This window comes from Moschus berezovskii, chromosome 8 (assembly GCF_049115385.1).
Source record: "Moschus berezovskii isolate FMDL1 chromosome 8, NW_MosBer_1.0, whole genome shotgun sequence".
In the NCBI taxonomy this organism is placed as follows: domain Eukaryota; kingdom Metazoa; phylum Chordata; class Mammalia; order Artiodactyla; family Moschidae; genus Moschus; species Moschus berezovskii.
Genome location: NC_142467.1, coordinates 52775659 through 52803039, shown reverse-complemented (window position 1 = coordinate 52803039; position 27381 = coordinate 52775659). Strand labels below are relative to the sequence as shown.

Here is a 27381-nt window from a genome sequence, read left to right as displayed (position 1 = left end):
TTCACTTAATAGTCACATCTCTGTGGAAAACTCATTTGTTGATAGAAGTTTACTTATCGCATCTATTTGTATCAAATCACATGTTATTTGCAGGCAATTTTAAGCAGCCATTTGAAGACCAGTATTTTGGAAATGGAAAGATTCAGAGATGCCTCTGGCCCTATAGTCGGTGGCATTCTTAAACAGAACTGAGTCAGGGAGCTTGTGATCTAGAGCATCATCTTCTTAATTTTCAATAAGAATGAGATCAGTTTGTTGTTCTTGGAGGACCACAGAAGGCCAAGGAAACATCTGCTTTTATGCATCTTATTTGCATTCGCCTGGATCCTTCACATTGGTTGCCAGTTTATTCGGGTCACTGTGATCCACGTCTCATCTGTCATGTGTGGAATGCATTCCACAAGCTCCACTGTTTGCAGAAAAACCGGACACTTTTTGTCTTCTCACTCACATTGCAGATGTCTCTGTTCCTGAGGTTTAAACAATAATAAAGACAGAAAAGCAAATCCCTGTAGTAAGAAACCAGACTTTTCAAATCAAACATTTTATTGTAAACAGCTCCTCATAGGTATTCCTCGTGCTTCGATCCCCACCCCCCTTATCTTTTTGTTTTGATTTTTTTAAAATGATGTTTATTTCAGGACTAGTATTTCCATGGGGTGTGGTGTTACATTAAAATGACCTCCCCTGCACAGCAGGGGTAGAATGTTTCTTTGTAACTTTGGTTCCATGCCCAAGACACATCTTTGCTTGATCTGCTGAAATTGTTTCCCTTGCTGAATTGTTTCTTTCACACAATATATGTCTATAGTTCTTTCCTTCTGGTTTGACATATACATGTTTCGTTAAATGCAGCATATATTGGAGATTTTCAACAGGGTCATGTAGGAACTGTCAAGTAAGAAACCTTGAATAATGGCTTTAAAATACACAGGTGTAGTCCTGGCTACAGGATGGGTCTTAGCTTTTGATCTCCCTTTTACTGCTGTAAACATTTCTGCCATCTTTGAAGGTTTAGAAGTATTTGCTTTTCTGCGGTCTTATCCGTGTTTTCGGTTTCTCTGTAAAACAGAGGGAGAAATTCTTTAATCATTATTTGAGTCAATAGCAGAAACAGGAAAAAAAACCCACAAATTATTATTTTTTTTAATTAAAAAAAAACCATTTTTTATTCTTTACCACCTCTTGAAACAGTATAATCTTGTGCGTGTTATGTAAAGAAAGTCTCTAAGCTTAATTTTTTTCCTTTAAAATGAGAGAATAGAAGTATCTATTTCAAGGGTTGCTGCAACGTAATGCATGTAAAGCAATTAACAGTTCTTGTCTCATATTAAGTGGCCTAAAATATTAGCTATTATCAATGTTGTCTTTTTCTCTGGGACCTTCTAAGCCAACACCTTCAGAAGTTCAACTAAGATATTACTTTAAATTTAATTTTTAAAAATTTTATTGAAGTATAGTTGATTTACAATGTTGTATTAATTTATTCTGTACAGTAAAGTGACTCAGATGTATGTACATCTATAATATATATACATATATATTTTATGTTCTTTCCCATTATATTTTGTTCAGTTCAGTTCAGTCACTCAGTCGTGTCCGACCCTTTGCGACCCCATGAATCACAGCACGCCAGGCCTCCCTGTCCATCACCAACTCCTGGAGTTCACTCAAACTCATGTCCATCAAGTCGGTGATGTTACAGGGTATTAAATATTGTTTCCTATGCTATAGGGTTAGAGGAGGAAATGGCGACCCACTCCAGTATTCTTGCCTGGAGAATCCCATGGAGAGAGGAGCCTGGCAAGCTATAGTCCATGGGGTCGCAAAGAGTCGGACACAACTAAAGTGACTTAGTAGCAACAAATAACAATGCTATATAGTAGGACCTCGTTGTCTTATATATAATAGTTTACCTCTGCTAATCCCAAACTCCCATTCCTTCCCTCTCCTGATTACCAACCCCCTTGGCAACCATAAGCCTGTTCTCTCTCTGAGTCTGTTTTTGTTCTGTAGATATGTTAATTTGCAGTGTATTTTAGAAACCACAAATAAGTGGTATTATACGGTATTTGTCTTTTTCTTTCTGACTTACTTTGCTTAGTATGAGAATCTCTAGGTCCATCCATGTTGTGGCAAATGGCATTTCATTCTTTTTGATGGTTGAGTAATATTCCATTGTGTATATATACCACGTCTTCTTTATCCATTCATCTGTTGATGGACATTTACATTGCTTCCATATCTTGGCTATTGCAAATAATGCTGCTATCAACACTGGGGTTCATATATCTTTTTGACTTATAATTTTGTCTGGATATATGCCCAGGAGTGGGATTGTTGGATCATATGGCAACTGTATTTTTAGAGTTTTGAGGAATATTTTTACTGTTTTCCATAGTGGTTGTACCCATTTAAACCCCCACTGATAGTGCAGGCATGCGTGCATACTCGGTCACTAAGTCATGTCCAACTTTTTGCGAACCCATGGATTGTAGCCTGCCAGTCTCCTCTGTCCATGGGATTATCCTGGCAGGAATATTGGAGTGGGTTGCCATTTCCTCCTCCAGGAATAGTGTAAGAGGGTTCCCTCTTTGCCACATCCTTTCCAAAATTTGTTATTTGTAGACTTCTTAATGATGGACATTCTCATGGGTATGAAGTGGCACCCCATTGTAGTTTTGATTTGCATTTCTCTAATAATTAGTGATGCTAAGCATCTTTTCAAGTGCCTATTTGCCATTCATATGTCTTCTTTGCAGAAATGTCTATTTAGGTCTTCCACCCATTTTCAATTTCTTTTTGGGGGGCTATTGGTGTTAAGTTGTATGAGCTCTGTATATTTTGGAAATTAAGCCCTTGTTGGGAAAGACTGAAGGCAGGAGGAGAAGAGGATGACAGAGGATGAGATGGTAGGATGGCATCACTGACTCAATGGACATGAATTTGAGCAAGCTCCAGGAGTTGGTGATGGACACGCGGCAGTCCATGGGTCGCAAAGAGTTGGACACGACTGATTGATTGAACTGAACTGAAGCCCTTGTTGCTCACATGAAATATTACTTTAAAAGCAGGTCTATCTATGTCTTTCACTGATTTACTTGTATGTCAAATTTTCTCTCCAACAACATTGTTTAATGGCAGATGGTCTCTATTCCAAAGTCCTGATCTGAGGATTCCCTGGGGATTTTGTTACACAGGTTTCCTGTTTGGCCCCAGAGTATCTCTGGAAAGACATTTCCCTGGACTGTGCCAGTCAATACTTCTAGCCCCATCCCTCTTTAATTCCATGTATCTGGGTTTTCACTTGGGTAGAAGCTTAGGACATAATACACTCCTCTAATAAAAGCCAGAAAATGGCACAGAGGACATTTTATCATGTACTGCATAAGGATGTGAACTTTAGAGTCTGAATGGCATGGATGGAGAAAATGGAATTTCCATGAAAAAGCCATTTAACATCTCCAAGGCTTAATTTCCCCATCTACAAAGTAAAGATACTAATTCTGTAGCAGAATTTAATGGTACTCCAGAAATGGTGACCAAGATCCAAAGTGGTGGAAAAGGAGGCATTTAGTATCTTAAGGATGTTTCCAGTTCACATACAGAGGTAAATCTGAGGCAAATCAGAGATTCAAAGAAATTTCTGCCACAGGTGCAAGTCAGAAGTATTTGGAACTGACATTTGCAGAATCACTTGGCTCATTCCCAAAGGCCAGATCAGACTGAGATGAAAGAGTGACTGAGCCACGGGAGACTGGGTAGGAAGGAAGTCCAGAGACTGGGACGAGAGTATACTGAGGGAGCGGGCGTAGGTGCCAAAAAGGCAGAGAGACTGGTGGTGCTGGCACGAAGAGTGCATGCTCAGTCGCTCAGTCATGGCCGATTCTCTGCAACCCCATGGACTGTAGCCCCCAAGCTCCTCTCTCCATGGGATTTCCCAGGCAAGAATACTGGAGTGGGCTTCCATTTCCTGCTCCAGGGGATCTTTCCTACCAGGGACTGAACCCAGATCTCCTGCACTGCAGGCAGATTCTTTACTGCCTGAGCCACCAGTGCAGCCCTATAATATTCCCATGATCCTCAGTAAAGAAGAGAACTAATCTGAATGTGTATAAAGATGCATTAGGTGTGTGCATCTCTCTTTTCTCTATATATGTATACCCACATATAGTGTGTTTTTATATAAAATAAGTATGTAACACAAAAGCATACTGCAAATAGCCATACAAATATTTTTCCTATTAATGATTTATATTCTGTTCTTAAACCAAAGACTAATTTAAATTATATATAAAGATAGCTACCTTAAAATGAAATGACTTATGCTTCTTTCCTTTTAGCAATTATCTAAGTCAACTTCAGAAATAAATCTTAAATTCTGTTTCAAAACACATACGCATCATTTCTCCCCATGACAACTAAAGTAAAGCCCATCATTTGAGGAAAATCATGCTAGCTTTAAAAAGCAAATGGACTTTTAGGCAATCTCCCAGAATGTTAAATTTCTGTAAATTGAGTATCTGTAAAAGGAACTATGATTTCTACAGCGAAGCCAGGTTTATTCAAACTGGCATTATGAATAACTGAAGTATTATCTAATAGGTCACTATAGATGAGCAGTTTTCAGTGAGTTAAGGGTCAGCATTCTATAACTAAAACTGTAGAGAATACAAATTCATCTTTGATTCAGAAGGCCCTTCTGGATATCACAGAGCCTCAGGGATTCTTTTGAATGTGTTGCTCTGTAGAGCTGAGCTTTAGTTTCCTCCTCTGTAAAACAGTGATTGCAGCTGTCACTTCTGGGAGTTTATGACATGCCACCAGGCTCTAAGTCAGTGAATACAGTTATGCCACTCCTGACTTAGGACTCTAGTATCCAAGTACCTGCTGCCTTGTCTGTTTCACAGAAGACACTCAGCATAATGTGTCAAGATCAAACAAACAAACTCATAGAGAAAGAGATTGCATTTGTGGTTACCCGAGGTGAGAAGTAGAGGTTAGGGATACTGGATAAGTAGTCAAAAGTTGTTATACAGACTACCAGTCATAAGAAAAATAAGTACTAGGGATATTATGAACAACATGATAAATATAATTAATGTGATTATGTGTTGTATATAAAAGTTGTTAAGAGAGCAAATCCTAAGAATTATCATGCAATAAAAACATTTTCTTTTTCTTTGATTTTGTGGATCTTCACTAAATTTACTGTGGTAGTTATTTCACAATGTATGTAAATCAAATCATTATGCCATACAGCTTAAACTTATACAGTGCTGTATGTCAGTTATATCACAATAAAACTGAAAGGAAAAAATGAACGATGAGCACATGGTATCTCCTGAAACTATGTGGGGTTCCCCTTTGCTATGCTTAGTCACTCAGTCATGTCTGACTCTTTGCGGCCTCACAGACTGTAGCCCACCAGGCTTCTCTGTCCACAGGAGTTCTCCAGGCAAGAATACTGCAGTGAGTTGCCATGCCCTCCTCCAGGGGATCTTCCTAACCCAGGGATTAAACCCAGGTCTCCCTCATTGCAGGCAAATTCCTTACCAACTAAACCACCCAGGAAGCCCAAGAATACTGGAGTGGGTAGCCTATCCCTTCTCCAGGGAAACTTCCTGACCCAGAAATCAAACCTGGGTCTCCTGCATTGCAGGTGGATTCTTTACCACCTGAGCTACCAGGGAAGCCCTTAAGGTAAAAGTCCCAGTCTGATGCATGGGACTGAGCTATTCAGTCAGCAACCACTGAAAGCAGTAAGGGTACCTTCTTGGGAGCCTGCAACAGCTTCTAGATCATCCCTGACAAAAATGACTCAGGTAATTGCTAAAAGGAAAGAAGTATGTCATTTCATTTTAAGATAGCTATCTTTATATATAATTTAAGTTAGTCTTTGCCTTAAGAACAGAATAGAATATAAATCATTAATAGGATAAATATCTGTACGGTTATTTACAGTATGCTTTTGCTACCTGCTAATAAGTGAAGCCCTTTTCTTCCTTACTTCCTCCTTCCTCTGTCTTGCCTGCTTTGTGCATATACGTAGAATTAATCACTTGCCAGTAATGTTTTATTCACTTGTATTATTTAAGTCCAGATTATTATCTGAAGAGAAGAGATGAAAAGGTAACTACTCACTTTGGTTTATTTCCTAAACTAGTATATTTGGCAGTACTAGAGGTTTTATTTTCAAACTTGTATATTTGCAAACTCAGTACATGTGATAGCCAACTTTTTTTCATAATAATAGCTAAGAGTTGCTGATTACTGAACTGTGTGCCAGTCAATGTGGCAAATCCTTTATAAGCATAATCTTATTTAATTCTTTCAATACAATATCATGATGTAGTTAATATAGTCACAATCATTTTATGGAACAGGAAACCTAATTTTGGTCTAAACCTACCATGACACGCTAGTATATGGCATGATTAAAACTTAACAGTATGTTTAACTTCAAAGCCACACATGTTAAACTACTCAGACTTTTCCTGTATGCATTTTATATTATCCAGATTCACGGTACCAGGAATTTGTTATATTATTACAATTAATTATAATTATATTTTTTTCATTTCATCACTCCAAAGTGTCAATTATGTGCTACTCTGGAGGAAAAGCAAATCAAATTTTGTATATCCCTCAAAAAAATTGGGAAAAGGTATGCGGGATGAGCACACAGCAATTTTAAATCCCAAGAGCTATGTAGCAGTATACACATCATAGAAGACACCTCTGATTGCTGACATATATAAACATAAGTGATGCTCAGAATGTGCGAGAAAGGCCTCTTTCACGTGTGAGGCACAATGGGGTTAAAAGTGGACTCTGGCATGAGGCTGCCTGGGTACAGATCCTACACCTGTCCACTGTAGCTACATGGTCCTAGCAAGGTCACATGCTGTAGTTTCTCCAATTGCCAAAAAAAAAAAAAGAAAGAAATAAAAGCAATACCTACTTGCTAGAGGGGTTTGTGAGGATTAATGTATCTATCATTTAGAACAGCATCTAGTATGTAGCTGTTAGTCATTATTGATATTAATGTTCAAACTTAACTCCTTTTCTAGCTAGCATTTACGAGTTTACGAGGTTTGATTTTTCTTCCCTACACCACCACGTGGTACTTGTGTCTCACTGAACTTTATTTGCCTCGTTGATTGATTGTTATTTGGGGGTGGGAACTGCTTGTTTTCTGATGCTCTGGCCATTTTGATCCTTTTCTAGAGAACCTTGCCCATTTTTCTTTAGATATCCTCATTCAGTTTAAGGGACTAAGTCCTCTTCTTTATGTACTGCAAGGCTACTACTCTTCTTGTCAGACAAAGGGTAACTTTCAGTCTTAAAAGAAAATCTTTTGGAGTAAGGAATAAAGCCAGGGAATTAGTTCTATAAGGATACCACTTGCTGGGCATTTCTGTTTTACTTCTTTCTTGTGTCAGGTCATGCTTTCCTGTTCCACATCCAGGTAACAAAGTTGATACCCACGGAGACAGAAAGCATCTCTCTTCCATTTTTCAACTTGTTATAGAAAATGTCAAGTAACATGGGGTGGGAAAACAGTAACAGTTAACACCATTACTTAAAAATAAAGAAGGGCTACCTGTGTTCTAAGTCCGTTTACCACGGTCTGTGTCTACTTTGGTTATCTTATTAAGTTATATTACGCAAGGATCTTTTCCCACCCCATGTTACTTGACATTTTCTATAACAAGTTGAAAAATGGAAGAGAGATGCTTTCTGTCTCCGTGGGTATCAACTTTGTTACCTGGATGTGGAACAGGAAAGCATGACCTGACACAAGAAAGAAGTGAGAACCCCATGAACAGTAACAAAGGGCAAAATGATAGGATACTGAATGAGGAATTCCCCAGGTTGGTAGGTGCCCAGTATGCTACTGGAGATCAGTGGAGAAATAACTATAGAAAGAATAAAGGGATGGAGCAAAAGCAAAACAAATACCCAGTTGTGGATGTGACCAATGATAGAAACAAGGTCCGGTGCTGTAAAGAGCAATATTGCATAGGAACCTGGAATGTTAGGTCCATGAATCAAGGCAAATTGGAAGTGGTCAAACAGGAGATGGCAAGAGTGAACGTCGACATTCTAGGAATCAGTGAATTAAAATGGACTGGAATGGGTGAATTTAACTCGGATGACCATTATATCTACTACTGTGGGCAGGAATCCCTTAGAAGAAATGGAGTAGCCATCATGGTCAACAAAAGAGTCCGAAATGCAGTACTTGGATGCAATCTTAAAAATGACAGGATGATTTCTGTTCATTTCCAAGGCAAACCATTCAATATTACAGTAATCCAGGCCTATGCCCCAACCAGTACTGCTGAAGAAGCCGAAGTTAATCGGTTCTATGAAGACCTACAAGACCTTTTAGAACTAACACCCAAAAAAGATGTCCTTTTCATTCTAGGGGACTGGAATGCAAAAGTAGGAAGTCAAGAAACACCTGGAGTAACTGGCAAATTTGGCCTTGGAGCACGGAATGAAGCAGGGCAAAGGCTAATAGAGTTTTGTCAAGAGAATGCACTGGTCATAGCAAACACCCTCTTCCAACAACACAAGAGAAGACTCTACACATGGACATCACCAGATGGTCAACACCGAAATCAGATTGATTATATTCTTTGCAACCAAAGATGGAGAAGCTGTATACAGTTAGCGAAAACAAGACCAGGAGCTGACTGTGGCTCAGATCATGAACTCCTTATTGCGAAGTTCAGACTTAAATTGAAGAAAGTAGGGAAAACCACTAGACCATTCAGATATGACCTCAATCAAATCCCTTATGATTATGCAGTGGAAGTGAGAAATAGATTTAAGGGACTAGATCTGATTGATAGAGTGCCTGATGAACTCTGGACGGAGGTTCGTGACATTGTACAGGAGACAGGGACCAAGACCATCCCCATGGAAAAGAAATGCAAAAGAGCGAAATGGCTGTCTGAGGAGGCCTTACAAATAGCTGTAAAAAGAAGAGAGGCGAAAAGCAAAGGAGAAAAGGAAAGATATAAGCATCTGAATGCAGAGTTCCAAAGAATAGCAAGGAGAGATAAGAAAGCCTTCCTCAGTGATCAATGCAAAGAAATAGAGGAAAACAACAAAATAGGAAAAACAAGAGACCTCTTCAAGAAAATTAGAGATTCCAAGGGAACTTTTCATGCAAAGATGGGCTCGATAAAGGACAGAAATGGTATGGACCTAACAGAAGCAGAAGATATTAAGAAGAGGTGGCAGGAATACACAGAAGAACTGTACAAAAAAGATCTTCACGAGCAAGATAGTCACGATAATGTGATCACTGACCTAGAGCCAGACATCTTGGAATGTGAAGTCAAGTGGGCCTTAGAAAGCATCACTACGAACAAAGCTAGTGGAGGTGATGGAATTCCAGTTGAGCTATTTCAAGTCTTGAAAGATGATGCTGTGAAAGTGCTGCACTCAATATGCCAGCAGATTTGGAAAACTCAGCAGTGGCCACAGGACTGGAAGAGGTCAGTCTTCATTCCAATCCCAAAGAAAGGCAATGCCAAAGAATGCTCAAACTACCGCACAATTGCACTCATCTCACACGCTAGTAAAGTCATGCTCAAAATTCTCCAAGCCAGGCTTCAGCAGTATGTAAACCGTGAACTCCCAGATGTTCAAGCAGGTTTTAGAAAAGGCAGAGGCACCAGAGATCAAATTGCCAACATCCGCTGGATCATGGAGAAAGCAAGAGAGTTTCAGAAAAACATCTATTTCTGCTTCATTGACTATGCCAAATCCTTTGACTGTGTGGATCACAATAAACTGTGGAACATTCTGAAAGAGATGGGAATCCCAGACCACCTGACCTGCCTCTTGAGAAACCTGTATGCAGGTCAGGAAGCAACAGTTAGAACCGGTCATGGAACAACAGACTAGTTCCAAATAGGAAAAGGAGTACGTCAAGGCTGTATATTGTCACCTTGCTTATTTAACTTATATGCAGAGTACATCATGAGGAACGCTGGGCTGGAAGAAGCACAAGCTGGAATCAAGATTGCTGGGAGAAATATCAATAACCTCAGATATGCAGATGACACTACCCTTATGGCAGAAAGTGAAGAGGAACTCAAAAGCCTCTTGATGAAAGTGAAAGAGGAGAGTGAAAAGGTTGGCTTGAAGCTCAACATTCAGAAAACAAAGATCATGGCATCTGGTCCCATCACTTCATGGGAAATAGATGGAAAAACAATGGAAACAGTGTCACACTTTGTTTTTTTGGGCTCCAAAATCACTGCAGATGCTGATTGCAGCCATGAAATTAAAAGACGCTTGCTCCTTGGAAGGAAAGTTATGACCAACCTTGATAGTATATTAAAAAGCAGAGACATTACTTTGCCGACCAAGGTCCGTCTAGTCAAGGCAATGGTTTTTCCCGTGGTCATGTATGGATGTGAGAGTTGGACTGTGAAGAAAGCTGATCACCGAAGAATCGATGCTTTTGAACTGTGGTGTTGGAGAAGACTCTTGAGAGTCCCTTATACTGCAAGGAGATCCAACCAGTCCATTCTAAAGGAGATCAATCCTGGATGTTCATTGGAGGGACTGATGCTAAAGCTGAAACTCCAATACTTTGGCCACCTCATGAGACGAGTTGACTCACTGGAAAAGACTCTGATGCTGGGAAAGGTTGGGGGCGGGAGGAGAAGGGGACGACGGAGAATGAGATGGCTGGATGGCATCACCGACTCTGTGGACATGAGTTTGAGTGTACTCCGGGAGTTGGTGATGGACAGGGAGGCCTGGTGTGCTGTGATTCATGGGGTCGCGGAGAGTCGGACACGACTGAGCGACTGAACTGAACTGAACTGAATGGTGTTAAGGTTTGTGCTTTCTATACCTGGGTAGACATTAGAATCACCTGGTTAGCTTCTTAAAAATATAGATCAATCTTATTCTCCACTTCTCTCCTCCTCTGTCTCATCTCCACGTCCGGTAATCTGTTTCAAAATTGGTATAAGGCTTTGAATTCTGTATTTTTACAAGAATTGGGAATCACTGTCTAAGATTCTTTTTACTTACATCCACTTACAATAAATGGATTTGATAATATAATAATAGTGAGTCTTCATTTTTTTTTTTCTAAATTGACATTGAAAACTATCTTATTTGAAAACAAGATCCAATTTTCCTAAATATCCTGTTTTCCTGAATTCTGATGAAAATGAACTAGGAGAAAGGGTTAAAAAAAATCAGTCATTTTAACTTGCTAGATTTATAGGAGCAGTATTTTCAAGCTGGAGGAGACACTGAAAACACACTCCTGTTTCTTCACTTTGTAGATATAGAAGTGACTCTTTGAGTGTAATCAGAGGCTACAATGAGAATTCAGAGATCCACAGACATCATGACTTTCCAAAGCAAGACACTTAGCTAGAAAAAGATTCTTAACTTTCATCATGCTTCATTTCTTTAATAATCACTTAAATGGACTGGATTGATTTCTCATTTTATGGCATTTAAGATTGGCATTTAAATACCAAATGTATTTTTTTTTAAAACATGAGCATAGTAACATGTTAGCATTCTTCTCATCAAATAAGTCTTAGAAGCACATTTTGAGAATTAAATGGAATCTTACCTGTAAGAGGCACCTTGACATCAAGGCCATAGAATAAAGGCAAGAGAGAAGAACAAGAATAGAAACAGAAACTGCAGAAGAAAAAGAAGAGTATTACGTAAATCTGAATTTCTGTAGTGCCATTCAGGTTGTACAAAACCTCAGCTTTTCCATATTGCTCAAATCTGATCATTTCTCACATACACACAAAGTACCTTTTATTTAAAAAAAAAACACACCCTACCTTTTATTTGTTCACTGGTAAAACAATACAATGAATAACTGGTGTTTAACTAACATCGACTGATACATTTTAGAATTCTGAGAGGGTCTTACAGGTAATTGGTCTAAGCTCCGAATTTTATAGGTGAGAAAAATAAACACAGAGCAGTTAATCAACAGACTAATTGCATGCAATTTGATGGTACAGTGGTCTAGAGCTTAGACCCCCTGAGTCCTACTCTACCATGTGTAATTACCTCTATTTTTAATGTGTGAGAGTGTAATTAAAAAACGAAAAAATGATCAAAGTATATGCTTTATCACTCAATGCAATCATTATTTGGTTACAATGGCAGAGCAGGAAGAATATTAATTTGCAGGGTAAACATATGATTGCTTATCCATGGTGGGCACTCCTAAGAGGGAAATGGAATGGTATTAGTAACATTGGGGTACCAGGCATAACCTGGGTCTGTCCTGGGTGAGTGAGGGTATGTGGTCCTCCTACTGGTATGAACTATGCTTCTACATCAGAGATAACTTCAGATAGTGAACGTATGCTGTTGCTCCAGCTTGTCATGCTTCTGAGATAGATGTCCCCTTATTTGACTCACAGAAGTTAAAAGGAGTCCGAGCTCTCTCTCTTCACCAAAAACCTTCACCAGAGAAGCAAAAACTTGGATGGAAACATGCTTTGTGTAGCACTGGTAGAAAACCAACTGTATACTAATTATAAAGTCTTATAGGTAAGATCAATTTTCTAAAATACTGATTTCCTTGGGGATTTACTCTTACAGAGTCATGAAGTCTTTCGACTTGTTATAACCCTTCAGGAGCATTCTGTTGGACATGATAGTTTTGAATAGGTCCTGTACGGCAGTCATATTGGGCATATTATTTGCCTATTTCCTTTAATGGCACTACTTACAAGGCTCTTGCTTCATGGTGGCAACACTGCATGAACAAGTTATAAACATGGTGTGAAGAGCTATGTATTAGTGACCAGTCTAATAGAATGAGGAGCAGAAACTCTCTTTTCTTTTTCCCATTCCTTGAAGATGGGCAGTGACACGATGTCGCCTGTAGTGAGAGTGGATGAAGGAGAGGAATGGAAGGCTTCCACTATTCCCATGAGATGGTCAGGTATCGGGGCCACCTCTCTGGCCATAAGGGATGGTTATCGCTTGATTGACGATGAGAGTCTAAATTCCATGCCACATGGTGGGCAGGCGGTGGGCCTCAGGGTCAGACACCTGACCTCTACTTTTGATTTGCCATAGATGGGTTATTTGATTTTGTGAAAGTTGCTTAATGTCTCCGAGCCATTGTTTCATTATCTGTATAAAAGGTGAACATAATATCTGCTGTGTCTGTCTTGATAATCAGGAGACTCAAATGAGATGATGAATTTGGTAGTGCCTGGGATAAAGTGAAGAGGAGCATGTGGGAAGCAATTCGGCTATGCTTGTTGCTATCCCCTGATTTACACTGTGTGCGTGGGAATTGGGGACAAATAAGGAACAGTGTATGTGTCACCCCACGGGAAAGAATGAAGACTATCTCTGACATAAGTGATTGTTAGCCTTTTCATATGCTTGTGGATAAGCAGAATTGAGGTCAAGTGAATAGAAGTCGCTTCATAAACCTCATCTCTCATTCAAACTTCTAATCAGAAACCAACTGGATTGCCTTTGAAGTGGCTTAGTTTAGTACTACATATGGAATTTGCTGATTTAATAGCTAAATAATCCTCATTTTCTGTTAAGTATGTTAACCTATTATAAATATTTAGGAAGTTCAGACCTGTAGAATGAAAAGTTCACTTACTTCAGCTAGGGTGGTGACATAACTAGATATAAAAAAAATTCCTTTTTCTGTTTTCCCTCAGTTACATGGGACTGAACTGAGTGAAGTTACTGGGGCAGAGCTGCCTTCTCTGCAATTTCCTCCCGGAGCCACACCAGGACCGTTTAAGAATTAGCAGAGAGAGTGACTAGGGCAAGGGTGGCCATTCAAAAACATGGAAAATGGAAGGCATCAGTGGTGTCCTTTGACAACCATGGAAACTATGGATAATCCCTGCCTTCTTTGGGTCTTTCTGCCAAACACTAGGAAACTAGACTCAGTTTTTAGCTTATTACACTTTACCTTTGCCTCATTTAATCCCACAGAACTAAATAGCACAGTTCAGAAATGAGGAAAATTCAAATTTACAAGCTTACATAAGATATGCACTTCACATTTAGAAATTTAAAAAATTATACTTTAGTTTGACTTGTACTTTCTTAGTGTTTCCTAATTTTCATGTAAGTGACTTCATTTTTCCCCTCATGGAACAGATGAGAGGAGGTGAGGGAGAGTGTTACCACTCCTATATTATAGATACAGCTTAGACACGGTGGGTAAAGTCACTTACCCAAGCTTAAATTAGTACATGAAGACTGGGCCTACATAAGAATCTAGGGGTCTGATTGTTTGGCTACTGGACCTGACCAAATTCCTCCGAGAAGGACAACTACAAAAGCAATTTGGGGTGAACCAAATTCTAACTGTTATCTTGGAAATGGAGGTTGGTTTACTATTTGCTCCTTGGGTGCCCATGGAAGATACTGCAAAACAACCATAATTTTTGCAACACAGGGGTTCAGGCAGCTACTTCTAGTCAATGAGATTGGAACTCCAGAGAATGCCTCTTGCCACCTCTGCTGTGTCCCTCCTCAGGCCCAGGGGGCTCCTGGCATCCTAGGCAGGACAATTTTGTGTTAATTACGCAAGACTGCCAAACTCACTGCAGCCAAGCAGCACCCCTCTGTTAGTCCTCTCCCTTCTTCCAGAGCACACACATTTCCAAACGCCATCTTTACTCCCCAAGAGTGTTGGCTGACTAGGAAGAAACAGTTCTTCTCTCAGACCACTGGGGAAATGACACGAGGGCAAAATTTTCATGTGTCAGTCTAAATTTCTGAACACATTATTTCAAAAAGGAAGAGGAAAGCAGGGTAATAAAACTAGAAGAAACTTTTGGAAAAGATGTGAAGATGGGAAAGGGAAAACTGAGGAAAGAAAACACTTACAGAAAAGAATAGGAATTCAAAACAAAAGGCAAAAATGCAGATGCTTTGCCAGAACCCTGGTGCCTGACTACAGGCAGAGCTTCACTATATCTGCCTACACACAAGACACAATAGCTGAGAAGAAAGAAAACACAGTGAGTGAAATCAATACTACTGCCTGATCTAAAAAATAAAGATTGAAATACACGCTGAACTTCACACGTACCTTTTCTTCTAGGTCCTTTATCTGTCTTTTTTGGATGTCTGTTTTATCTTCTAAGTCACGAATTCTCTGAAAAAAGAGGGAAAAATTCGAATGCTTTAGAAGGTGTGAAGTTAAACAAGACCATTCACCAACCTAAAACACAGAACTTCCCATAAAAACATTAACATCTGCAAATGTCATGTATACATTTTTCTACACCCAGAGGGTTATTGCATATTTCAAAAATTGCCTGTACTCATATTCAAAATGATTGTCATTGGCTGTATTTTAAAAATATTTGTCATCCTTTTTTCTTCTGAGTCAATCTATCTCTGCAGACCTCTTCCCTGTGAGAGAGGTATGGTTCTCACCCCACTGTCCTTGAGCTTGGTCAGTAGACCTGTTTTGGCCAGTGGAACATGATTTGGGCATGAGACGTGGGAAAGTCACCTCTTTGTGGAGACAGCTGTGTGTCCCAGAGCTAGAGAGAAAGAAACACACTTTGTTGTAAACCATTTGGATTAAGGTTTTTGATTGTTTATCGCCTCATTAAAAAATGGCTAAAAGTGGCTCACACAAATGCCATTAGTTGCTGTTCTACTTTTTTTCAACCTTATTTCAAATTTCTTTCAGGGTATGATCTTCCCAGACTGATCAATTTTCATAAAACAAAATTAGAGATTACACTTCAAAAAAAAACTCCAATGAACGAACTGATAATTTAGGGAAAACAAACATTACAAGAATAGCACAAGCAATCCTGAAGATTAAAAAAAGCTCAGAAATGTCTTTGAAATTACCTGTAATCTATAACAAAATTTCAGTAATTTAAATAGCACAGACTTGAAATCAACATTACATAGACACTAATTTGAAAGTGACAGAGGAGAGTGAAAATGTTGGATTAAAGCTCAACATTCGGAAAACAAAGATCATGGCATCTGGTCCCATCACTTCATGGGAAATAGATGGAGAAACAGTGGAAACAGTGACAGACTTAATTTTTTTGCGCTCCAAAATCACTGCAGATGGTGATTGCAGCCATGAAATTAAAAGACGCTTACTCCTTGGAAGAAAAGTTATGACCAATCTAGAGAGCATATTAAAAAGCAGAGACATTACTTTGTCAACAAAGATCCGTCTAGTCAAGGCTATGGTTTTTTCAGTAGTCATGTATGGATGTGAGAGTTGGACTATAAAAAAGTTGAGCGCTGAAGAATTGATGCTTTTGAACTGTGGTGTTGGAGAAGACTCTTGAAAGTCCTGTGGACTGCAAGGAGATCCAACCAGTCCATCCTAAAGGAGATCAGTCCTGAATGTACATTGGAAGGACTGGTGTTGAAGCAGAAACTCCAATACTTTGGCCACCTGATGCAAAGAGCTGATTCATTGGAAAAGACCCTGATGCTGGGAAAGATTGCAGGCAGGAGGAGAAGGGGACGACAGAGGATAAGATGGTTGGATGGCATCACCAACTCAATGGAGTTTGAGTAAACTCCGGGAGTTGATGATGGACAGGGAGGCCTGGCGTGCTGCAGTCCCTGTCGCAAAGAGTTGGATATGACTGAGCGACTGAACTGAATTTGTAAGTGAATAAAAGTTTTCAAATTTCCCTCTGGCAAATTAAAGGCCTTATACATTCATAGCATAGGGTTACACAGTGTAGGTTTGTAATTTGGTGCCTCTTTTGGGAATAATTAGAAAATGGAGAACTGGAGTCCAAGAAGAAAACAATGGAAGCTAAATGATGTGATAACATAGAAAGACCAGTTTTTACAGTGCAATGTCGGGGAACAAAAACGTAAGCTGGAACAAAGAACAGTTGAACTTGGAAACTATATCCCCTATCTCTGAACAGTGGTTCTCAACTAGGGATGATTTTGCACCCCAGATGACATTCGGCAATATCTGGACATTTTTAAAAGTTAGTTAAAGTGATTTTAGTATATTCACAAAGTTGTGCAACCATCACCACTAATTATCCAGATAGTAGTTTAAAATCACATGTGATCACCAGTCACAACTAGCGTCTAAGGGGCAGAGGCCAGGAATGCTCTAAATATCCTGCAGTACACAGATCATTCCCCGCCAACTTCCACCAAGAAGAATCATCAGACCCAAAATGTCAGTCAGGCAGAGATTGAGAAATCCTGCTTTAAACGAAAGGGGGTGAGGTTTCTGCAAGAGAGGAGGGTATGTTTTGTTAGAAGGACTGTGAAATTATGTGACAATGAATGCTGAGGTGTGTGACAATGAATGGTAAATAAATGTGTGTGATGTGTGTGCTTGTGTGTATTTCCATAGTGCTGCTTATGCTCCAAAGCTACACAATGAAAGAATAAATTTGTTAGATATTTCTACCTTGAGTGTGCAAGTATTTCCTTGATATAGTCTATTGGATGTGGAGGCAAGCCTTACATTAATTAAATCATGGGCATGAGAGATTAGCGTAGTGTCTACTCAGCCCCCAAGTCTGTGCTTGCTGCGCACCTGCTTACATGTTCAGGATTGTGCTGGAGAACACAGGTAAGGTGTCACTTAGTTCCTGATCTCAAAGAACCATAACATCCAGACGGGGAGATAAAAATGGAAAACACAAGAAAAAAACAGATTATGTAGAAAGGGAAAACAGGGCAAAACTAAGCATAATTCCATCACCAATTTCTAATACCTCGTACAGGGCTTAGTTGTGCAAAGGAGCTGCCTATACATATTTATTAAGTGAGTTAGGTATGCTCCATTGTGTGCTGTGGGTTTTTTTTCTTTTTCCTTCCCAGCTTTTCCCAGACTGCTATCTGATCTAACAGGAAACCCTGTAGAGTCCAAAACAGATCTCTTTTCTCCCAAGTAGGAAAGTTTCTACTGCTCTCAAGTGTACCAAGTCCCCCATCAGAACTGTGGGAGGTTACTGCCTGCTCATCCTGCTTCTGATCTTCTGCATCCTACACCCACCTACAGCAACCAGTGTGAACTCTTAGAATGTGAAATGGTAGGCTTCCTTGGCAGTCCACTGGTTAAGATTCTGCGCTTTCAATGCAAGGGGTGTGGGTTCGATCCCTGGTCAAGGAACTAAGATACCACATGCCATGTGCCACAGCCAAGAAAATATCACACACACACAAAACAAAGAATGTGAAATGATCACAGCAGTCCTTGAGCTTTAAGGGGTAAGGAAGAGGAAGAACGGAGAGACAGCCGAGTTGATCTTAGAATAAAACCAAAACGTCTTCAGGCCCAGCACGATCTAGCCCTGTCTTGCCTCTACAGATAAATCTCATATTCACCTTTCCTCAGCTCCACATGCTCCTGCTATATTGGCCTTCTCTCTGCTCCTTGAATATCCCAAACATTCCCACAGTAGAGACTTAGCCCCTGCTGATCCTAATGTCTGGCCACCTTGCCAAGATCTCTGTGTGGCTGATTCTTTGGGATTTCAACATCTCCAGACTAGCCAGTTTAGAGTGGTTAATCCTACTCCCAAGCTCTCTCTCACACACAACACACACACAGAGACATATGCATGTGTCTTCAGAGCACTCTCTGAAACTGCCTTGGCTGCTGCTTGCTTGCCTTGTCACTTTGTCTCTCATCACCTGGAGGACATATGAGAGAAGTGACCTTTATGTCTTTATCCGACATCACATTCCCAGCACCCAGCACAGGCAAGCCCTCAGTAACTGGTCTTGAATGAGTATAAAAGGGTATGGGATATATATATTTCCAGTAATAACTGATCCATTGTCTTCATCTGGGAGAGCATCCTGCAGGAGGTAGAGCTTACACTGGGATTAGAAAAATGAGAACATTTGGATAAATACAGCAGACTTTGAAGGGCATTTGGGGGTCAGTAGTCAGGCAAATGATGGCTTAAAAGTGGAAAATCATGGCCTCAAGGGTAAAGGAAGAGTTCTGCACAAATAGAGGAACATAAGCTCTGGAGATTGTCTTAAATACAGTTTATAGAGGAGGGGCAGCCAGCTACTGAAGGACCTGGAGATTTCTGCATGACTAGACTCAACTGGAAAGAGGGATCATGGAAGCTTTTGAGGAAGAAGGTACCATCAGAAAAGGTAAGAAGGACAAGGAAAACCCCAGCATTTTCAGCCTGAGTGCCTTGAAATATGGTAGTTCCACTAAATAAGACAGGCAGATGGGGAGAGGAGAAGCAAAGATAAGAACGTATGTTCAGGTATATTTCTCATGAGTTCACTTTGAAACATTCAAACGGAAATGTCTAATAAGTGGTTAGTGATAGGTTCTATAATTTAGACTGCCTTGTAAATTTACATATGACAAATCCTGTCCAATGTCTTCTGGAATAACTCTCTCAAATCAAAGCTACTGATTGAAAAGAAAAAAAGAGTAAGAAATAACTGGAAAGGCATATTCTAGTGAACATCTGTTTGGGAAACAGAAAATGTCAACGAAATTATGACACTTAAAAATTTGTTGTTGTTCAGTTGCTCAGATGTGTCTGACTCTTTGCGGCCCCACAGACAGCAGCATGCCAGGCTTCCCTGTGCTTCACCATCTCCCAGAGCTTGCTCAAACTCAAGTTCATGGAGTCGGTGATGCCATCCAAACATCTTCTCTGCTGTCGTCCCCTTCTCCTCCTGCCTTCTATCTTTCCCAGCATTAGGGTCTTTTCAAATGAGTCAGTTCTTTGCATCAGGTGGCCAAAGTATTGGAGCTTCAGCTTCAGTATCAGTCTTTCCAATGAATATTCAGGACTGATTTCCTTTAGGATGGACTAGTTGGATCTCCTTGCAGTCCAAGGGTCTCTCAAGAGTCTTTTCCAACACCACAGTTCAAAAGCATCAGTTCTTCGGTGCTCAGCCTTCTTTATGGTCCATACCTGACTACTGGAAAAACCACTGCTTTGAATACACAGATCTTTGTCAGCAAATTAATGTCTCTGCTTTTTAATACCCTAAGTTTGTAACAACTTTTCTTCCAAGAAGCAAGCATATTTTAATTCCATGGCTGAAGTCACCATATGACTTTGATCACCGTCTTTGAACATCATCTGATACTGTAGCCCCCCAAAATAAAGTCTGTCACTGTTTCCATTGTCTCCCCATCTATATGCCATGAAATGATGGGACCAGATGCCATGATCTTTGTTTTCTGGATGTTGAGTTTTAAGCCAGCTTTTTCACTCTCCTCTTTCACTTTCATCAAGAGGCTCTTTTGTTCCTCTTCACTTTCTGTCATAAGGGTGATGTCATCTGCATATCTGAGGTTATCTGAGGTTATTGACATTTCTCTTGACAATCTTGATTCTAGCTTATGATTCATCCAGCCCAGCATTTCACATGATGTACTCTGCATGTAAGTTAAATAAACAGGCTGACAACATACAACCTTGACTCACTCCCTTCCCAATTTTGAACCAGTCTGTTTTTCCATGTTCAGTTCTAACTGTTGCTTCTTTATCTGCATACAAGTTTTTTAGGAGGCAGGTAAGGTGCATCACCAGATGGTCAACACTGAAATCAGATTGATTATATTCTTTGCAGCCAAAGATGGAGAAGCTCTATACAGTTAGCAAAAACAAGCTGATCGTGGCTCAGATCATGAACTGCTTATTGCCAAATTCAGACTTAAATTGAAAAAAGTAGGGAAAACCACTAGACCATTCAGATATGACCTAAATCAAATCCCTTATGATTATACAGTGGAAGTGAGAAATAGATTTAAGGGACTAGATCTGATAGATACAGTGCCTGATGAACTCTGGACGGAGGTTCGTGACATTGTACAGGAGACAGGGACCAAGACCATCCCCATGGAAAAGAAATGCAAAAGAGCGAAATGGCTGTCTGAGGAGGCCTTACAAATAGCTGTGAAAAGAAGAGAAGTGAAAAGCAAAGGAGAAAAGGAAAGATATAAGCATCTGAATGCAGAGTTCCAAAGAATAGCAAGGAGAGATAAGAAAGCCTTCTTCAGTGATCAATGCAAAGAAATAGAGGAAAACAACAGAATAGGAAAAACAAGAGATCTCTTCAAGAAAATTAGAGATTCCAAGGGAACATTTCATGCAAAGATGGGCTCGATAAAGGACAGAAATGGTATGGACCTAACAGAAGCAGAAGATATTAAGAAGAGGTGGCAAGAATACACAGAAGAACTGTACAAAAAAGATCTCCACAACCAAGATAGTCACAATAACGTGATCACTGACCTAGAACCAGACATCTTGGAATGTGAAGTCAAGTGGGCCTTAGAAAGCATCACTAGGAACAAAGCTAGTGAAGCTGATGGAATTCCAGTTGAGCTATTTCAAATCTTGAAAGATGATTCTGTGAAAGTGCTGCACTCAATATGCCAGCAAATTTGGAAAACTCAGCAGTGGCCACAGGACTGGAAAAGGTTAGTCTTCATTCCAATCCCAAAGAAAGGCAATGCCAAAGAATGCTCAAACTACTGCACAATTGCACTCATCTCACATGCTAGTAAAGTCATGCTCAAAATTCTCCAAACCAGGCTTCAGCAATATGTGAACCGTGAAATCCCAGATGGTCAAGCAGGTTTTAGAAAAGGCAGAGGCACCAGAGATCAAATTGCCAACATCCGCTGGATCATGGAGAAAGCAAGAGAGTTCCAGAAAAACATCTATTTCTGCTTCCTTGACTATGCCAAATCCTTTGACTGTGTGGATCACAATAAACTGTGGAAAATTCTGAAAGAGATGGGAATCCCAGACCACCTGACCTGCCTCTTGAGAAACCTGTATGCAGGTCAGGAAGCAACAGTCAGAACTAGACATGGAACAACAGACTGGTTCCAAATAGGAAAAGGAGTGCGTCAAGGCTGTATATTGTCACCCTGCTTATTTAACTTATATGCAGAGTACATCCTGAGGAATGCTGGGCTGGAAGAAGCACAAGCTGGAATCAAGATTGCCAGGAGAAATATCAATCACCTCAGATATGCAGATGACACCACCCTTATGGCAGAAAGTGAAGAGGAACTCAAAAGCCTCTTGATGAAAGTGAAAGAGGAGAGTGGAAAGGTTGGCTTGAAGCTCAACATTCAGAAAACAAAGATCATGATCATGGCATCTGGTCCCATCACTTCATAGGAAATAGATGGAAAAACAGTGGAAACAGTGTCAGACTTTATTATTTTGGGCTCCAAAATCACTGCAGATGCTGATTGCAGCTATGAAATTAAAAGACGCTTACTTCTTGGAAGGAAAGTTATGACCAACCTTGATAGCATATTAAAAAGCAGAGACATTACTTTGCCAACAAAGGTCCGTCTAGTCAAGGCTATGGTTTTTCCCGTGGTCATGTATGGATGTGAGAGTTGGACTGTGAAGAAAGTTGATTGCCAAAGAAGTGATGCTTTTGAACTGTGGTGCTGGAGAAGACTCTTGAGAGTCCCTTATACTGCAAGGAGATCCAACCAGTCCATTCTAAAGGAGATCAATCCTGGGTGTTCATTGGAAGAACTGATGCTAAAGCTGAAACTCCAATACTTTGGCCACCTCAGGTGACGAGTTGACTCACTGGAAAAGACTCTGATGTTGGGAAAGGTTGGGGGTGGGAGGAGAAGGGGACGACAGAGAATGAGATGGCTGGATGGCATCACCGACTCTGTGGACATGAGTTTGAGTGAACTCCGGGAGTTGGTGATGGACAGTTAGGCCTGGCGTGCTGTGATTCATGGGGTCGCAGAGAGTCGGACACGACTGAGTGACTGAACTGAACTGAACTGAAGGTGGTCTGGTATTTCCATTTCTTTAAGAATTTTCCACAGTTTGAGGTCATCTACACAGTCAAAGGCTTTAGTGTAGTCAATGAAGCCGAAGTAGATGTTTATCTGGAATTCTCTTGGGTTTTCTCTGATCCAATGAGAGTGAAAGTTGCTCAGTCATGTTCAACTCTTTGAGACTGCTTCTCTGTCCATGGGATTTTCCAGGCAAGAATATTGGAGTGGGTTGCCATTTCCTTCTCCAAAGGATCTTTCCGACCCAGGGATGGAACCTGAGTCTCCTGCATTGCAGGCAGATTCTTTACCATCTGAGCCACCAGGGAGGTCCTATGGTCCAATGAATGTTGGCAATTTGATCTCTGTTTCCTCTGCCTTTTCTAAATCCAGCTTATACATATGGAAGTTCTTGGTTCATGTACTATTGAAGCCTAGTTTGGAGGATTTTGAGCATTACTTTGCTAGCACGTGAAATGAGTGCAAGTGTGCAGTAGTTTGAGCGTTCTTTGGCAATACCCTTCTTTGGGACTGGAATGAAAACTGAGTTTTTCCAGTCCTGTGGCCACCGCTGAGTTTTCCAAATTTGTTGGCATACAGAGTGCAGCACTTTAACGGCATCATCTTTTAGGATTTGAAATAGCTCAGCTGGAATTTCCATCATCTCTACTAGCTTTGTTCATGATGAGGCTTTCTAAGGTCCATTTGACTTCATACTCCAAGATGTCTGGCTCTAGGTGAGTGATCACACCATTGTGGCTATCTGGGTCATATAGATCTTTTTTGTATAGTTCTTCTGTGTATTCTTACCAACTCTTCTTAATATCTTCTGCTTCTTTAGGTCCATACCATTTCTGCTCTTTATTGTGCCCATCTTTGCATGAAATGTTCCCTTGTTATCTCTAATTTTCCTGGAGAGATCTCTAGTCTTTCCCATTCCATTGCTTTCCTCTATTTCTTTGCACTGTTCACTTAGGAAGGCGTTCTTATCTCTCCTTGCTATTCTTTAGAACTCTGCATTCAGATGCTTATATCTTTCCTTTTCTCCTTTGTGAAAGGCAACAGGAACTTAAAAATATAATGCACCTAACAGCTCAGACCAGATTAACTTAAACGGAAGCTTCTCTTTTGGGAGTAAAGTACCTTAGCTGTTTGAAGAGACACTTAAAAGCATTGACAAAGTTTAATCATAAATAAATTTAGATAACTATTTGTCCATCTTAAACACTTCTACAGTTCTATGACACACCTCCCACTTTGCTGAAATTAATTAAATGCTGTTGTAGTCAAAGAAATATTTATCTAGAGGACAAGTTCATTCCCTTAGAGAAGCAATGATTCTATTGAGTCTATTATTCAGTTCAGTTCAGTTCAGTCGCTCAGTCGTGTCCGACTCTCTGCGACCCCATGAATCACAGCACGCCAGGCCTCCCTGTCCATCACCAACTCCCGGAGTTCACCCAAACTCATGTTCACAGAGTCGGTGATGCCATCCAGCCATCTCATTCTCTGTCGTCCCCTTCTCCTCCCGCCCCCAACCTTTCCCAGCATCAGAGTCTTTTCCAGTGAGTCAACTCGTCGCATGAGGTGGCCAAAGTATTGCAGTTTCAGCTTTAGCATCAGTCCTTCCAATGAACATCCAGGATTGATCTCCTCTAGAATGGACTGGTTGGATCTCCTTGCAGTATAAGGGACTCTCAAGAGTCTTCTCCAACACCACAGTTCAAAAGCATCGATTCTTCGGCGATCAGCTTTCTTCACAGTCCAACTCTCACATCCATACATGACCACGGGAAAAACCATTGCCTTGACTAGACGGACCTTGGTTGGCAAAGTAATGTCTCTGCTTTTTAATATACTATCAAGGTTGGTCATAACTTTCCTTCCAAGGAGCAAGCGTCTTTTAATTTCATGGCTGTAATCAGCATTCGCAGTGATTTTGGAGCCCAAAAAAATAAAGTCTGACACTGTTTCCACTGTTTTTCCATCTATTTCCCATGAAGTGATGGGACCAGATGCCATGATCTTTGTTTTCTGAATGTTGAGCTTCAAGCCAACCTTTTCACTCTCCTCTTTCACTTTCATCAAGAGGCTTTTGAGTTCCTCTTCACTTTCTGCCATAAGGGTGGTGTCATCTGCATATCTGAGGTGATTGATATTTCTCCCGGCAATCTTGATTCCAGCTTGTGCTTCTTCCAGCCCAGCGTTCCTCATGATGTACTCTGCATATAAGTTAAATAAGCAAGGTGACAATATACAACCTTGACGTACACCTTTTCCTATTTGGAACCAGTCTGTTGTTCCATGTCCAGTTCTGACTGTTGCTTCCTGACCTGCATACAGGTTTCTCAAGAGGCAGGTCAGGTGGTCTGGGATTCCCATCTCTTTCAGAATGTTCCACAGTTTATTATTAAATTCTTTAAAAACTCTCTTCAGAGTTGAAATCCAAAACTTTATGATGGAATCTCAAGAAACTAATGCACGTGTTTATTATATTTGGAATAAAATGGCTTAAGAGTTTCCCGTTAACTTGGGTAATTTATTAGCCTATAAAGATCCACAAAATTCTTGGCTACAACTAGAAGTGTGATAAATGTCATGTTCCCCATAAACTGTTCTTACTGGTATGTTAAAATAAGCCCTGTTCCTTTTCTACTCACCTTGATCTCTAATGACCACATGATTCTCACCTCTTGTATAGCCCATCTGGATTTCATACCAGTTGCTTATTACAGCTTATGAGTACCAAGTACACTAGCCTGGAACTTTCAATTCTGGAATTATTACAGAATCTGTTTTTTGACAAGGACCCTAGTCTTTGCCTGCCAAGGTATGATATGAACAAATAGTTGAAATTAAGAATGCTGGCTATAAGTTAATACTGGGTGTTTATTTTGAGCCTTGCTGGTCTAGAAAAGTCGTGTAAATGATAGACGACTCAAGCTGTGGAAGACAGTGTAGGGCAACCTTTATGTGCACTAACTTTGGAATTGGGCTGATCTGGGTTGTAATTCTTGCTCTGTGGCTTTCTGTCATCTTGGGCAAATGACTTAAGCACTTTTTTCTTCAGTATCATGATCTCTTTATGTTGCAATAAGAATACTTACAGTTGTGGGCTATTGTAAGGATTAAATAAAATGATGGAAGGAGGGCCCTTAATTTAGTTTCTGACCTACAGCAGATGCCAGTAAATCAGAGGTGGCTTCCAGGCTTTATTGTTGGTGCTGCTGTTTATTCTGGGAATAAAGAAAAAGGCTCTTGTTCCCTTTCACCCTCTTCAGATGATTCCATCAGGTTTGGTTATTGGACTGGGGTGAAAAACAGCATGATCTCTGTCCTAGAAAATGTCCCAAAGAGTCCCTTCCCAGGAAAACGGCCATGATCAGGTTCCATGAAATTCAAAGGGTATTATTTCATGACAAAGTTGTTGCAAAAACAGTAGCATGACCCAGTGCTTCTGAACTGCCAATTTTCTTCAGATTAATTCATTAAGAAACCATCACCCCTGTTTCCGAGTGCAGGTGTAAAACAGCAGCTATTTACTCTCTGAAAACAGCTTCTAGCTCTCAGGATTCTTCATACCCACATCAACACTCTGTACTAAGCACTAGGTCCCATGTGCTTAGCACCACCCAACACAGATGTAGTAACTCCATCCTCACCTGATGGGCCTGCTGTAAGAGCTCCATTCTCTCCTGAAGAATCTGACAGTCGTATTCTCTGCTCTTCCTCAGCATCTGCCGCCGTAACTTTTCCACTGCTGTCCTCAGCTCCTCCTGCTGCTTTTCACTTAATAATTCACCAAATTTAATAACAGTTTCTTGCTGCAGAGCATTGTACAAAGTTGCTTCTAGTTCCTGGATTCTCTGGCAAATAGAATTAGAAAACTTTGGAGTTTAGTATCTTACATGTGGTGTATAAACATACACTTGTGTATATGGGGAGGGATGTATTATTTTACACTCAAGGGACCATAGCAACAAAATAAATGTCAAAGCTTATCCAGCTTAAATATCCTTTGGATGATTCCCTTTATAAGATGCAATAAGGGTCATCTAGCCAATATGTAAACTTCCCTGATGGAGGGGAATCTGTTCTTTTTCCTGGATTCTGTCTATTTAACATACTTTTCCTTTTCAGGAAGTCCTTACCTTGTTATAACTGTATATCCTTCTATTCTCAGAGGTAGCTGAGAATAAATTTGTTCTCTCTTTCATTTGACAGATATTTAAAGATGTCTGTTGTAGCAGCATATTATTTAGAAATAAGCATTGCAAAGTGGTCCATGTTAGAACACTTGAAATTGGAGGTGTTTCACACACACACACACGGTGCCACACCTCTGAAGATAGCTTTATAGTCTCCATTTTTTTTTTTTCTTAAAAATTGGGAAATAGAGCCTAAGACACTTTGGAATTGGTCTGTTTTTAATACTCTGAGATCTGTAGTTGCTTTAGCTGTAAAATGCCTCCTTGAGGCTCTTCTTTTTTAGGTGAAGAGTCTACAGCTTTTACAGCCCAGTTTTCTTTTCTTTCACATGCTTCAGATACAGTTACCACAATCTGTAATCTTACCCCACA

General features: G+C 40.2%; 1 protein-coding gene across 1 annotated transcript in view; it reads right to left on the bottom strand.

The window, feature by feature from the left end:
* Nucleotides 1-528: 528 nt before the first annotated feature.
* The window catches only part of JAKMIP2 (janus kinase and microtubule interacting protein 2), a 201457-nt gene continuing 174604 nt past the window's right edge, over nt 529-27381 (bottom strand). Inside the window, exons 19-21 of the mRNA XM_055430949.2 lie at nt 26464-26667; nt 15110-15175; nt 529-1061 (exon numbers count right to left, since the gene is read on the bottom strand). Coding sequence (XP_055286924.1) covers nt 1041-1061; nt 15110-15175; nt 26464-26667 — 291 coding nt within the window. The 3' untranslated portion in view covers nt 529-1040. The remainder of the gene's footprint in view (nt 1062-15109; nt 15176-26463; nt 26668-27381) is intronic.